Here is a 13,970-nt window from a genome sequence, read left to right on the forward strand (position 1 = left end):
CACTCTATTAGTTACATCCTCAAAAAATTCCAGAAGATTTGTCAAGCATGATTTCCCTTTCATAAATCCATGTTGACTTTGACCGATCCTGTCACTGCTTTCCAGATGTGTTATTTCATCTTTAATAATTGATTCCAACATTTTTCCTTATGTGATGTCAGGCTAACTGGTCTATAATTACCCGTTTTCTCTCTCCCTTTTTTAAAAAGTGGTGTTACATTAGTTACATTAGGAACTGATCCAGAGTCGATCGACTTGGAAAATGATCACCGATGCATCCACTATTTCTAGGGCCACTTCCTTAAGTACTCTGGGATGCAGACTATCAGGCCCTGGGGATTTATTGGCCTTCAATCCCATCAATTTCCCGCCTAATAAGGATTTCCTTCAGTTCCTCCTTCTCACTAGACCCTCGGTCCCCTAGTATTTCTGGAAGGTTATTTGTGTCTTCGTTCATGAAGACAGAACCAAAGTATTTGTTCAACTGGTCTGCCATTTCTTTGTTCCCCATTACAAATTCACTTGATACCGACTGCAAGGGCCCTACGTTTGTCTTCACTAATGTTTTTCTCTTCACATATCTATAGAAGCTTTTGCAGTCAGTTTTTATGTTCCCAGCAAGCTTCCTCTGAAAGATTTGTTTTGATTTAACAGCAAATAGGGCTGGGGAGGAGAGGGAAAACACACAGATGATGGAGGAAAGGTAAGAGAGGAGGATGGTGATGTTTGCCAAACAAAAACAAAAAATAGAAAGTGGAAGTGTTTTTTTAATGACATGGGCACCGTGGTAAACCACATTTGTAACGTAATGTTTTCCCAACAAGAGCACAAATGCCCATATGAAAACTGCTGGTGCTGTTAAAATCAATGTCTTGACTCTGCCCCCCCCCCCCCCCCCAATGTTTCTTCCTGTATTTGTTTTAACCCATAAGTCATCCAAACTAAACTTCATGAAGACTCTTATTGAATAAATACTGGGAATAAATGCTTAATGTATGCTAATGCATAAACACTTGCAGCAAAGTATATCATTTATGAATCTTATGGTGGATAATAAACTCAGATGTATGCATCTGTTTCTTTTATTAAAAAAAAATTACAATGGTGACGAAGCCAGGGTGGGGTAGTGGCTGACTCACTGGGGAGCACTGCATGTGCGCACACATTTTAAGTTGTGCAACTAAAACTGTTTTGAGCTGGGAAAATTGCCAAAAGTACGGGGTTTACATTAGCTGGGCTGGAGTATTGGTTACTATCAGCACAGATTATGTTCAAAGGGCTCTTCAAATTACTAAATGACCCATACAAGTTTTGTATCCAAACATTGTAACTTAAAGCAGTCTTCAAATGCCACATCTGGTCATAATACATCCTTGGCTGGATGAGAAGCTGAACAAAGAAAAACATCCTAAAGCAAAATGAAGCAGGATTCCACCTAAATTAGGTTTCATGATAGTTTCTGCCTGGCACCTGTGTCTTGTACAAGTAACAAAAGGACATTTTTAACCACCAGCCTTTTCAACTGCCTAAGCTAGCAAAAGATTTGTTGGTGAAACTATTAACACGATCACTGGAAACACTGGTGTGAAACAGTACTTGAGTTACTCAGAAACCGAACCAGCAAAGGTATGCTTTTACAGTCTAGAATGTTTCTGAAATATTAAAGCTGTTGCTTTTTCTTGGCAGGGAATGGCCGAATCCCGTCTTATTAAAGCAACCGGAGGACTGCAATCTGAATCTACCAGTGTGGGATCCACGGGTAGGTTTATAGTGAGTTGTCAGCTTTGAGTGTGGTAGTGTTGGTTCATGTTCTGTGCGATTAGATGTACTATGTTTTACTTTGTTAACTGTTGGCCCGAATGAGAGAAATGCGTTCTGGTGAAGATGCATCAGAAGCTAAACAGAAGACCATGATGTAGGAAATATGGAGAGAAGGCGGGAGTGGGGTACTGAAGTTGCATGATCAGCCAAGGTCATATTGAATGGCGGTGCAGGCTCGAAGGACCGAATGGCCTGCTCCTGCACCTATTTTCTATGTTTCTGTGAGGTATGGGGATTGATCAATTGATTATATTTTGAATGTGAAGTACTGAATACTTTTCAGATGACCATTATACTTGTGTAAGATAGCTTGGCTTCATCAGCTGTCAACTCTTCAGTTTATAACTTGAGTGCATATTTAATTTTTGTAATAATTAAAGCATGCCATAGATGCGTTTAATTATAGTATATTCTAGCATAGATGCATTTAAGGGAAAGCTAGTTTCGTACATGAGGGAGAAAGGAATAGAAGGATATGTTGATAAGGTAAGGTAGCAGGAGTCTCGTGTGAAAAATAGGCCTGCCGGGCCCAATTGCCTGTTTCTGTGCTTTAAAATTCTATGTAAAAAGCATGCAAGAATCTTTAATGTCATTATCCTCGAGATTTAAAACGTCACCATCCGAGATGAAGACGTTACTTCAGTAATTTATCTTATTTAATAAGAGTGATATTTTGACTCGTAATTTTGAGTCCATGTGTACTTGCAAGGTGTAACGACTGTGTTATTATCTTGTGTGTAGGTTAACCCAAGTGACAGATACCATCTCATGCCAATTATCACACCAGCCTACCCACAACAAAACTCAACATACAACGTCTCTGCATCTACACGTGCCGTAATGATGGAGGAGTTTAAACAAGGTGAGTAATTTTTTGGAAGGTATCGTGCTGTATTATAGCTAACTTTTTCTGAAGACTCCAGTCTTACTTTTCACGCTGTATAAGAGTAAATTACACTTGCTGTAATAGAGCCTTGTTGAGACCACACCTGGAGTACTGTGTAAAGTCTTGATCTCCTTACCTAAGGAAAGATATTCTTGCTTTAAGAGGGAGTGCAACAAAGGTTCACTAACCAGATTCCTGGGATGGTGGCATTATTCAATGAGGAGACGAGAGGGGCTAAATTGCCCTGTGTCCCAATTAGGGTGCACAATTTGAATTGTGAAGATTTAGTGCCCAGCAAGATGTGGACAGAGTATATTAAAGGGGAGGGCTGCTGGGAACTCTGCAACCGCTTTTGTGGCGCCCACTGGACCATCAGGGAGGGTTTCGGCCGGGCCAGTTGCAGTCGGCCGACAAAAAAAGATAACAGCCACGGCAGCTTCGCCCCCACGCGGGGTGCGAAGGGTTCGGTGCTGGATGAGAAAGGGCCGTCTCGCGCCGATGGCGTCGTCGCCGTGTGCGCTCCCACCCAGGGCAAAAACTACAGAGTGCGGCACAAACCCGTTTTTGCCTGCAGAATCCCAGGGGCAATTCCGGGGTGGGGGGGTCGCTCTGGCCGTTGCCTGGAGGCACAAATGGGGGTAAAAAAATTGGCAATTTTGGCCCCCAGGCCTATATTCTCTAGAATTTAGAAGAAAGAGAGGTGATCTCATTGAAACAAAAGAAGATTTTAAGGGGCTTGACAGGGTAGATGCTAGAAGGAAGTTTCCCCGGGCTGGGGAGTCTCGAACTCGGGGCTGGCCATTTAGGACTGAGATGAGTAGAAACGCCTTCGCTCAAAGGGTTGTGAATCTTTGGAATTCTTTACCCCAGAGGGCTGTGAATGCTCAGTCGTTGAGTATATTGAAGACATAGATTTTTGGATATTTGGATAGTGCCGGATGGTTGAGTTGAGGTAAAAATCAGCCATGATATTGAATGGCAGAGCAGGCTCAAAGGGCTAAATGGCCTACTCCTCCTATTTCTTGTGTTCTTAAGCCTTCTACTGTATTAAATGTAAATAGATGCAAGCAATCTGCTTTGTTTCCTCATAGGTCTTTCAATCACAGATGAAATTTTAATGGGTAAAATGGAGTGGTCCAAACTCTTTGAAGCTCCAAACTTCTTTCAGAAGTACAAGTATGTATTCAATTACTTATAAGCAGGACAAAGATTGTGAGGGTTAACTTTTATTTCACTTGCGGTTCACATACCCTGAGGCAACTTCTCTTACTCTGCCCCAAGAAAAAAGAGGTAAATGCCACAAACATTTGTGATTTCACTGCAACCCAACACTGAGCACCCAAGTAGTAACATTTCAAACTGATTAAAACATCTTTTGAGTCAAGTAAATTCCAGTTTCAACCAGGTAGTCAGTAATCTACAGTCATTAACTGCGACCACTTAACTAGAACACCAACTTTGAAGTACGACCTGATGCAAATATGATGGGCTATTTCATTATTTATTTATATTTGAACTCTGGCAACTCACTTAATCTCTGTTGTAAATTATTTAATATTTTGAACTACCTTTTCACTTCCCTTTTCCTTAAAGTACTTGCACTTTTTTGCAACACTTATTGCCAATTCTCAATAGCTCAGAAATTACATTTATTACATATTGACATACTTGGTTTCTCTGAATTGCTACTGGGAGGCACATTCCACCCTCCAACCATCACATATGAGACTGCTTGTAATGCATATTCAAAAGTTCCTCAGATGACTGTTAAATATTTGCAAATGCATTAAAAATATTAACTTTTAATGTACCGTGTCCTTTTGAGTTTTTCTACACTGCGATTCATTCTAGGAAACATTTATATAAGTTGTTTGAAACACTTATTCATCAATTACAGCAAGCTAGCATAATCAAGGCCTAATAGCTTTTTAAAAAATTTGTTCATGGGATGTGGGTGTCGTTGGCAAGGCCAGCATTTATTACCCATCGCTAATTGTCCATGAGAAGGTAGTGGTGAGCCGATTTCTTGAACCGCTGTAGTCTGGTGAAGGTTTAAAGTTACTGCATTTTATATCATCACCTAGTTCCACTGATGCCTCCGTTGAGTTCACCAAATGAGTAGCTGAACAATACAGGCTAGGATAGCCTCAGATTTGATTTCTATTCTCCACTAAGTTAGCTGATTTGGGCGTTAGTAGATTTGGCTCCAGCATCCCTCAGTCGGAAGGGAAACCTGGCCAGAATTCCATCTGTTTGTATATAGTGACTCCTGCTGGAAGTGAGGACTGGATTGGACTTGGCTGCGATGCTTGCTGTAGTAGAATGGCCTGCGTGTGCTCACTGTAAGGCTCTGACATGAAGCATGCCCACATTAGTAAAGTATCAGAAGGCAAGCAGCAGCCCTTTTTAACTGTCAATACCTTTAGCAAACTATGGCTTGTGAATCTTATGAATTCCTTGTGCAGAGGAATGTTTAGATTTGGGGATTTGGATATTTATTGTGTAAATATAGGACAGTTATACCATGAGATATGATCTTACATCTGACCAACTAGTGACAAACTGGTGAATTTGTAGAATTGCTGACGGAAGCAGTGCAAATTGGAATGGAGTAGCAAAGTTGTGAATCTTCCACTTAACATTTCCTTGAAATGAATATCTTAATTGCCCCATATCCAATCTGAATTTAATTGCAAAACATGGGGAGTTTATATAAATATAGGTTGGTAGAAGGGAAATATTATAATCCTGATATCTACCCTGTGACTTCACCTTTGAGTGATGAGGTAGGTATGTTGGGATGTGTTACTTATCAAACTTGGCTTTTATGCTGACTCAAATGGTGACAGTTCAAATATATACAAACTTCTTTTCCTGATAACTTGATGTCGCTTTTGAACTTAAAGAAATAGAATTGTTCAATAATTAGAATTAAGCAATGCAAGTGACGTACTTGGTGCTTAAAAAAAAAAAAATTCAGTTATCAGTTAAATTAAGCACCCTTTGAATTAAGAGGATTAAACTGTAGTTTTAGATTGAGGTTTTGGAGCCTTGTCGGTCTTTGGGCCTTTCCATGTATGTCCAGCCCATAACTAGTACAGAAGGTTTGTCAAATCAAAGCCAAGTATTGGAGCTATTATACCCTATTAAGCTCTTGTATGAATGGTGGCTTTTACAGCAGCAGCAAGACTGTGCTGATTTTATCTATTGTTATAAATTTGCCTTTGAACTAACCTTGTACAATATTGTGTGCTTATTTGAGTAGGCTATTTGCATTCCATTGGCAGGATACCAGTGCTGGTGCTATAACAAATCCGTTATGTTGGCTTTACTTGAAAGTTTACCTATGCGCTGAAAAATACAATATTAAGATGGGTTTCTTTCAGAAGAATATTGTATTCTAAGTGAGATTTTTGATATTTGGGATCTGACCTTGTTTTCCAAAATTATTTGGCACATCTTAAATGTAGTCAAATTATAAATTAAGAACATAAGAAATATGATCAGGAGTAGGCCACCTGGCCTCCTTGAGTCTGTTCCATCATTTAATAAGATTATGGCTGGTCTGATCATGGACTCAACTCCACTTCCCTGCTCGCTCCCCATAGCCCTTTATTCCCTGATCACTCAAAATCTGTCTATCTCCGCCTTAAATATATTCAATGACCCAGCCTCCACAGCTCTCTGGGGCAGAGAATTCCATACATTTACAACCCTCAGAAGAAATTCCTTCTCATCTCAGTTTTAAATAGACGGACCCTTATTCTGAGACTATGTCCCCTAGTTTTAGTTTCCCCTCCGAGTGGAAATATCCTTTCTGCATCCTCATGGTCAAGCCCCCTCATTATCTTATGTTTCGATAAGATCACCCCTCATTCTTCTGAACTCCAATGAGTATAGGCCCAACTGACACAACTTATCTTCATATGTCAATCCCCTCATCTCCGGAATTAACCTTCTCTGAACAGCCTCCAATGCAAGTATATCCCTCCTTAAATAAGGAAACCAAAACTGTTCACAGTACTCTAGGTATAGCAGGACTTCTCAGCCCAGCCATGATTTTATACTCTATCCCCTTGCAATAAAGGCCAACATTCCATTTGCCTTTCAGATTACTTGTTGTACCTGCATATTAACTTTTTGTGTTTCATGCAAAAGGAACCCCAGGTCCCTCTGTACTGCAGCATTTTTCAATTTTTCTCCATTTAAATTATAATTTGCTTTTCTATTCTTTTCTGCCAAAGTGGATAACGTCACATTTTCCCATATTATACTCCATCTGCCACATTTTTGCCCACTCACTTAGCCTGTCTATATCCCTTTGTGGATTTTTTGTGTCTTCCTCATAATTTGCTTTTCCACCCATCTTTGTTTCATCAGCAAACTTGGCTACATTACACTCGGTCCCTTCATCCAAGTCAGCGGCACCCCACTAGTCACTGCCAACCGTAAAATGACCCATTTATCCTGACTCTCTGTTTTCCGTTAGTTAGCCAATGCTCTATCCATGCTAATATATTACCTCCAACCCCGTGAACTTTTATCTTGTGCAGTAACCTTTTATGTGGCACCTTATCGAAAGGCTTTTGGAAGTCCAAATACACCACATCCACTGGTTCCTCCTTATCCACCCTGCTTGTTACATCCTCAAAGAACTCCAGCAAATTTGTCAAACGTGATTTCCCTTTCATAAAACCATGCTGACTCTGCTTGATTGAATTATGCTTTTCCAAATGTCCTGCTACTGCTTCCTTAATAATGGATTCCAGCATTTTCCCAATGACAGATGTTAGGCTAACTGGTCTATAGTTTCCTGCTTTTTGTCTGCTTCCTTTTTGAAATAGGGGTGTTGCATTTTCGGTTTTCCAATCTGCTGGGACCTGCCCAGAATCCAAGGAATTTTGGTAGATTACAACCAATGCATCCACTATCTCTCTGAAGCCACTTCTTTTAAGACCGTAGAATGTAAGCCATCAGGTCCAGGGGGCTTGTCCACCTTTAGTCCCATTATTTTACCAAGTATTACTTCATTAGTGATTGTATTAAACACCTCCCTTCCCATAAACAATTTTTTTGCTTCGGTCTTCACAGTGGAAGACACAAAAACCATGCCAAAAATTGCTGGTCACAAGAATGTGGGAAGGGAGGACCTTGAGTCAATCACTATCACTACGGGGGTAGTGCTGGACAGGCTAATGGGACTCGAGGTAGACAAATCCCCATGTCCTGATGAAATGCATCCCAGGGTATTAAGAGATGGAGGAAGTTATAGCAGATGCATTCGTTATAATCTAACAAAATTCTCTCGACTCTGGGAAGGTACCAGCGGATTGGAAAGCAGCTAATGTAACGCCTCTGTTTTTAAAAAAAAAAAAGGGGGCAGACAAAAGGCAGGTAACTATAGGCCGGTTAGTTTAACATCTGTAGTGGGGAAAATGCTTGAAGCTATCATTAAGGAAGAAATAGCGGGACATCTAGATAGGAATAGTGCAATCAAGCAGACGCAGCATGGATTCATGAAGGGGAAATCATGTTTAACTAATTTACTGGAATTCTTTGAGGATATAACGAGCATGGTGGATAGAGGTGTACCAATGGATGTGGTGTATTTAGATTTCCAAAAGGCATTCGATAAGGTGCCACACAAAAGGATACTGCAGAAGATAGAGGTATGCGGAGTCAGAGGAAATATATTAGCATGGATAGAGAATTTGCTGGCCAACAAAGCAGAGTCGGGATAAATGGGTCCTTTTCGGGTTGGAAATCGGTGGTTAGTGGTGTGCCACAGGGATTGGTGCTGGGACCACAACTGTTTACAATATACATAAATGACCTGGAAGAGGGGACAGAGTGTAGTGTAACAAACTTTGCAGATGACACAAAGATTAGTGGGAAAGCGGGTTGTGTAGAGGACACAGAGAAGCTGCAAAGAGATTTAGATAGGTTAAGCGAATGGGCTAAGGTTTGGCAGATGGAATACAATGTCGGAAAGTGTGAGGTCATCCACCTTGGGGGGGGGGGGGGAAACAGTAAAAGGGAATATTATTTGAATGGGGAGAAATTATAACCTGCTGAGGTGCAGAGGGACCTGGGGATCCTTGTGCATGAATCCCAAAAAGTTAGTTTGCAGGTGCAGCAGGTAATCAGGAAGGCGAATGGAATGTTGGCCTTCATTGCGAGAGGGATGGAGTACAAAAGCAGGGAGGTCTTGCTGCAACTGTATAGGGTATTGGTGAGGCCGCACCTGGAGTACTGTGTGCAGTTTTGGTCACCTTACTTAAGGAAGGATATACTGGCTTTGGAGGGGGTACAGACGATTCACTCGGCTGATTCCGGAGATGAGGGGGTTACCTTATGATAGATTGAGTAGACTGGGTCTTTACTCGTTGGAGTTCAGAAGGATGAGGGGTGATCTTATAGAAACATTTAAAATCATGAAAGGAATAGACAAGATAGAGGCAGAGAGGTTGTTTCCACTGGTAGGGGAGACTAGAACTAGGGGCACATCCTCAAAATACGGGGGAGCCAATTTAAAACCGAGTTGAGAAGGAATTTCTTCTCCCAGAGGTTTGTGAATCTCTGGAATTCTCTGCTCAAGGAAGCAGTTGAGGCTAGCTCATTGAATGTATTCAAGTCACAGATAGATAGATTTTTAACCAATAAGGGAATTAAGGGTTACGGGGAGCGGGTGGGTAAGTGGAGCTGAGTCCACGGCCAGATCAGCCATGATCTTGTTGAATGGCGGAGCAGGCTCGAGGGGCTAGATGGCCTACTCCTGTTCCTAATTCTTATGTTCTTATGTTCTACAGCCCCTTGATTATCCATTATTGGGATGTTTTTAGTGTCTTCTACCGTGAAGACCGATATAAAATATTTGTTCAATGCCTCTGCCATTTCCCAGTTCTCCATTATTAATTCCCCAGTCTCATCCTCCAGGGGACCACCATTTACTCTAGCCACTCTTTTCCTTTTTATGCACCTGTAGAAACTCTTACTATCTGTTTTTATATTTCGTGCTAGTTTACTTTCATAATCTATCTTCCCCCTCTATCTTTTTTCGACGTTCTTGCTGACGTTTAAAAGTTTCCCAATCCTTTGGCCTCCTACTAGTCTTAGCCATATTGTATGCCCTTGTTTTCAATTTGATACCATCCCTTATTTCCTTAGTTAGCCATGGATGATTACAGTCTTTCCTTATTGGGATTTATTTTTGTTGCGAGTTGCGAAATATCTCCTTAAATGTCTGCCACTGCTCATCAACCATCCCATACTTTAATCTATTTTCCCAGTCCACTTTAGCCAACTGCCCTCATACCTTTTGTAGTCTCCTTTATTTAAGTTTAGGATACTGGTTTGAGAACCAACTTTCTCGCCCTCCAACTGAATTTGAAATTCAACCATGTTATGGTAACTGATTCCTAGAGGATTCTTTACTACGAGATCATCTATTAATCCTGTCTCATTGCACAGTACCAGATCTAAGATGGCCTGCTCCCTGGTTGGTTCCGCAACGTACTGTTCAAGGAAACTATCCCAGATACACTCTATAAACTGTTCCTCGAGGCTACCCTGGCCAATTTGCTTTGTCCAATCAATATGAAGGTTAAAATTGCCCATGCTTATTGCTGTTCCTTTATTGCAAGTCTCCATTATTTCTTGATTTATACGCCGTCCAGCAGTGTAGCTACTATTAGGGGCCTATAGTCCACCAGCGACTTTTTCCTCATTATTTCTTATCTCCACCCAAACTGATTCAACATCTTGATCTTCTGACTCAACATCGTTTCTCACTAACGCACTGATCTCATCCTTAACGGTGCTACCCCACCTCCTTTTCCTTTCTGTCTGTCCTTCCGAATTGTCAAATACCCCTGACTATTTAATTCCCAGTCCTGGCCACCTTGCAGCCACGTCTCTGTAATGGCTATCAGATTTCATACCCATTTGTGCCATTAACTCAACTATTTTGTTACGAATGCTGTGTGCATTCAGATAAAGAGATTTTAAATTGTTTTTTTACAATTTTTTCTTGCTTTGACCCCACTTTCTGATTCACCTTTGTTTATACATTCTGTCCCCTCCTGGCACGCTCTGGTTTTCGTTTCCCTCAGTGCTACCCTGATCTATTGCCTTCTCCTTATTCTTTGACACTTTTTTTTTGCTCACCTGAATCTTCTTCCACCCCCCATTAATTAGTTTAAAGCCCTCTGCAGCCCTAGTTATTTGATTCGCCGGGACCCTAGTCCCAGCACGGTCTAATTGGAGCCCGTCTGAAAGGAACAGCTCCCTCTTACCCCAGCACTGGTCAGTGTCCTACGAACCAAAACCCAACAGTGGGATAATGTGCAATTTTACCAAATTTGTCAAATTTTATCAAACTTATCCATTCTCCTAATAAAACATTTTTTTCCCTAGCAAAATGGTGGAATGTCTGGCTTATCTGTGAATTGCTGCCCACAAGAAAGGCAGAATATCAGTAGTTGAAAGATGAAATATATTTGCAATTTAAGCAACTTGTAAAATAGGAAACGTTAGTTTTACTTTCTCTAACTTTCATAGCTTCATTCCCCAGCCCTTAGCGAATCAGTGGGTAAATGTGCTTTGCCATAAAGACTAGGGTTGGTTGCATGGCCCATAGAGTTAGCTAATCTCAGCGGGGCAACTAGGTCCCCTGCACAGCGGATTGGAAGAAAAAAAATGAGATGGGACACCCAAACCTCATTGGTATCTCGTGATCATCTAGTGGAAATGTTTGTGTTTTGACTTGAAGACAGCATTGTAGTTGGACAGTGCTGATCCCAGGGTCCCAATTAAAATTGAGACACAAGTGAATGATAACCTTGTATATAATGTGTGGTTAAAATGTGCTTATGTAATTAGCTGGTTTGAGTGGACTAGTATTCTCTCATTGATTTTCAGAACATAGTAAAGACAGATTGCCTGTTGTGAAATCTTTGTATCTAATGTCCTTTTGATTGTAGATTTGTGGTTATTTGCTGAACTGAATATGTTAGTGCAGAATTAAAGACTGGGAAATCAAACTGGCACTGATTTCAGTGCAACATACAATTTTTCCTAAGTCTGTTAATGCTCCAAGCAACACCCAGGGGCACAATCCTAAGCTATTAAGATCTGTACCTTGCAGTCACTGCTGCCTGCAGCTTATGACAGTAGACATAAGAAAGTTAAATGTAATTTGATTAATTTTTTCAGTGCCAAATGTTACTTTCCCTTCAATAACTCTTAACTTGCTATAAAGCCAGTCTGATAAAGACCCAGATATTGGGACACTGGGAAAGCTCTTCCAGCATCTATCTGCTGGACAGGATACAAGAAAAAGCTTTTGATGGGCAGCCCTCTCATCACTGGCTTTCAATCTCTGTCTCGCACACTTCTATATATCCCTCTGTCATGCATTCATATTCTGTCTGTTGAGGTCTCGGACTCTCTCTCACTAATATTATTGTGGTCAGTGCTCCTCTAAATTTTCCTCATTCATTGAGCTCCAAATACATTGTCCTCTCTACTATCCCCACTGTTTTGAAATCAGGATTCAGATATGGCCGAGCAGGTTGTGTCTGGACTGCAGTATGTGGGCTTTTGTGGACAGCGAGGCTGTGCCGAGCGAACATGTCTGCAGTAATGTCTCAAATCAACATAAAACTAAAAGCATTCCAAAGTGCAAAGACTAGCACAGATCCTGGCGTCTGGGAGAGATACAAAGAACAGGAAAGGATGACAAAACGAGATTGTAAGAGGTACAAAAAGCAATATGAAAAAAAACTTGCAAGCGATATTAAAATCAGTACACTTTTTATTTACAATTATGAGGAAAAAGCAGGTGATCAAGTGCAATGTGGGCCCAATAAAAACTGAAAATGTAAATGAAAATAAGGAAGTGGTGGGGACATGTTAAATAATTATTCTGTCAGTATTTACAGTAGATGAAGAGGGTAATATGCCAGACACCCTAAGGAAATTAAATTTGAATCTGGGATGGGACACAACATAATTAACACACGTAGTGCCATTATTTTTTTCATTACAAGAGTGACAAATCCCCAGGACCTGATGGCTTCCAACCCAGGATTTTAAAGGAAGTAGGTGAGAACATTGCAGATGCCCTAACTACAATCTTCTAAAGTTCTCTTAATTCAGGAACGGTTCTTTAAATTGGAAAATTGCACATGTCACTCTGCTATTTAAGAAAAGGTGAGGGTGAAATCAGGACATTATAGACCAGTTAGCCTAACATCTGTTGTTGGGAAATTACTAGAATCTAAGGATAGTGACTGAACACCTCAAATTTTCAGCTGATCAGAGAGCCAGCATGGATTTGTAACGGGTAGGTCATGCCTGACGAACATGGACATAGAAACATAGAAAATAGGAGCAATGAAGGCCAATCTGCCCTTCGAGTCTGCACCGCCATTCAATATGATCATGGCTGATCCTCTATCTCAACACCACATTCCTGCTTTTTCCCCATATCCCTTGATGCCTTTTGTGTCTAGAAATCTATCTCAAATATATTCAGTGACTTGGCCTCCACGGCCTTCTGTGGTCGAGAATTCCACAGGTTCACCACCCTCTGAGTGAAAAAATTTCTCCTCATCTCGGTCCTAAATTTCCTACCCCGTATCCTGAGACTGTGACCCCTTGTTCTAGACTTCCCAGCTAGGGGAAACATCATCTCCGCATCCAGTTTAACCAACCCAGTCAGAATTTTTTACGTTTCAATCAGATACCCACACATTCTTCTAAACTCTAGTGAATACAGGCCTAGTCGACCCAATCTCTCCTCATACGACACTCCTGCCATCCCAGAAATCCGTCTGGTGAACCTTCGCTGCACTCCCTCTATGGCAAGTATATCCTTTCTTGGGTAGGAGACCAAAACTGCACACAATACTCCAGGTGCAGTCTCACCAAGGCCCTGTATAACTGTAGTAAGACATCCTTGCTCCTGTACTCATCCTCTTGCAATGTCTTCCTAACTGCTTGCTGCACCTGCATGTTTGCTTTTAATGACTGAACGATTGAATTTTTTGAAGACGTGACTAAAATAGTGGACGGGGAATGTCTATAGATGTTATTTATATTGACTTCCAGAAGGCATTCGATAAAATCCCTCGACTAAAGTTGAAGTTCATTAATTGAGGGCAAATTATTGACATGGTGAGGAGATAGAAAGTAGGGGTAATGGGCAGGCACTCAAATTGAGAGGATATGACGAGTGGTGTTCCACAGGGATTTGTGTTGG

At 41.0% G+C, this 13,970-nt stretch overlaps 1 protein-coding gene across 1 annotated transcript in view; it reads left to right on the forward strand.

The window, feature by feature from the left end:
- Positions 1–13,970, forward strand: part of papola (poly(A) polymerase alpha) — a 74,196-nt gene that overhangs the window by 35,183 nt on the left and 25,043 nt on the right. The window contains exons 10-12 of the mRNA XM_070879614.1: positions 1,687–1,759; positions 2,563–2,683; positions 3,799–3,883. Of these exons, the coding sequence (XP_070735715.1) occupies positions 1,687–1,759; positions 2,563–2,683; positions 3,799–3,883 (279 nt within the window). The remainder of the gene's footprint in view (positions 1–1,686; positions 1,760–2,562; positions 2,684–3,798; positions 3,884–13,970) is intronic.

This window comes from Pristiophorus japonicus, chromosome 4, assembly GCF_044704955.1.
Source record: "Pristiophorus japonicus isolate sPriJap1 chromosome 4, sPriJap1.hap1, whole genome shotgun sequence".
Taxonomy (NCBI): Eukaryota; Metazoa; Chordata; class Chondrichthyes; family Pristiophoridae; genus Pristiophorus; species Pristiophorus japonicus.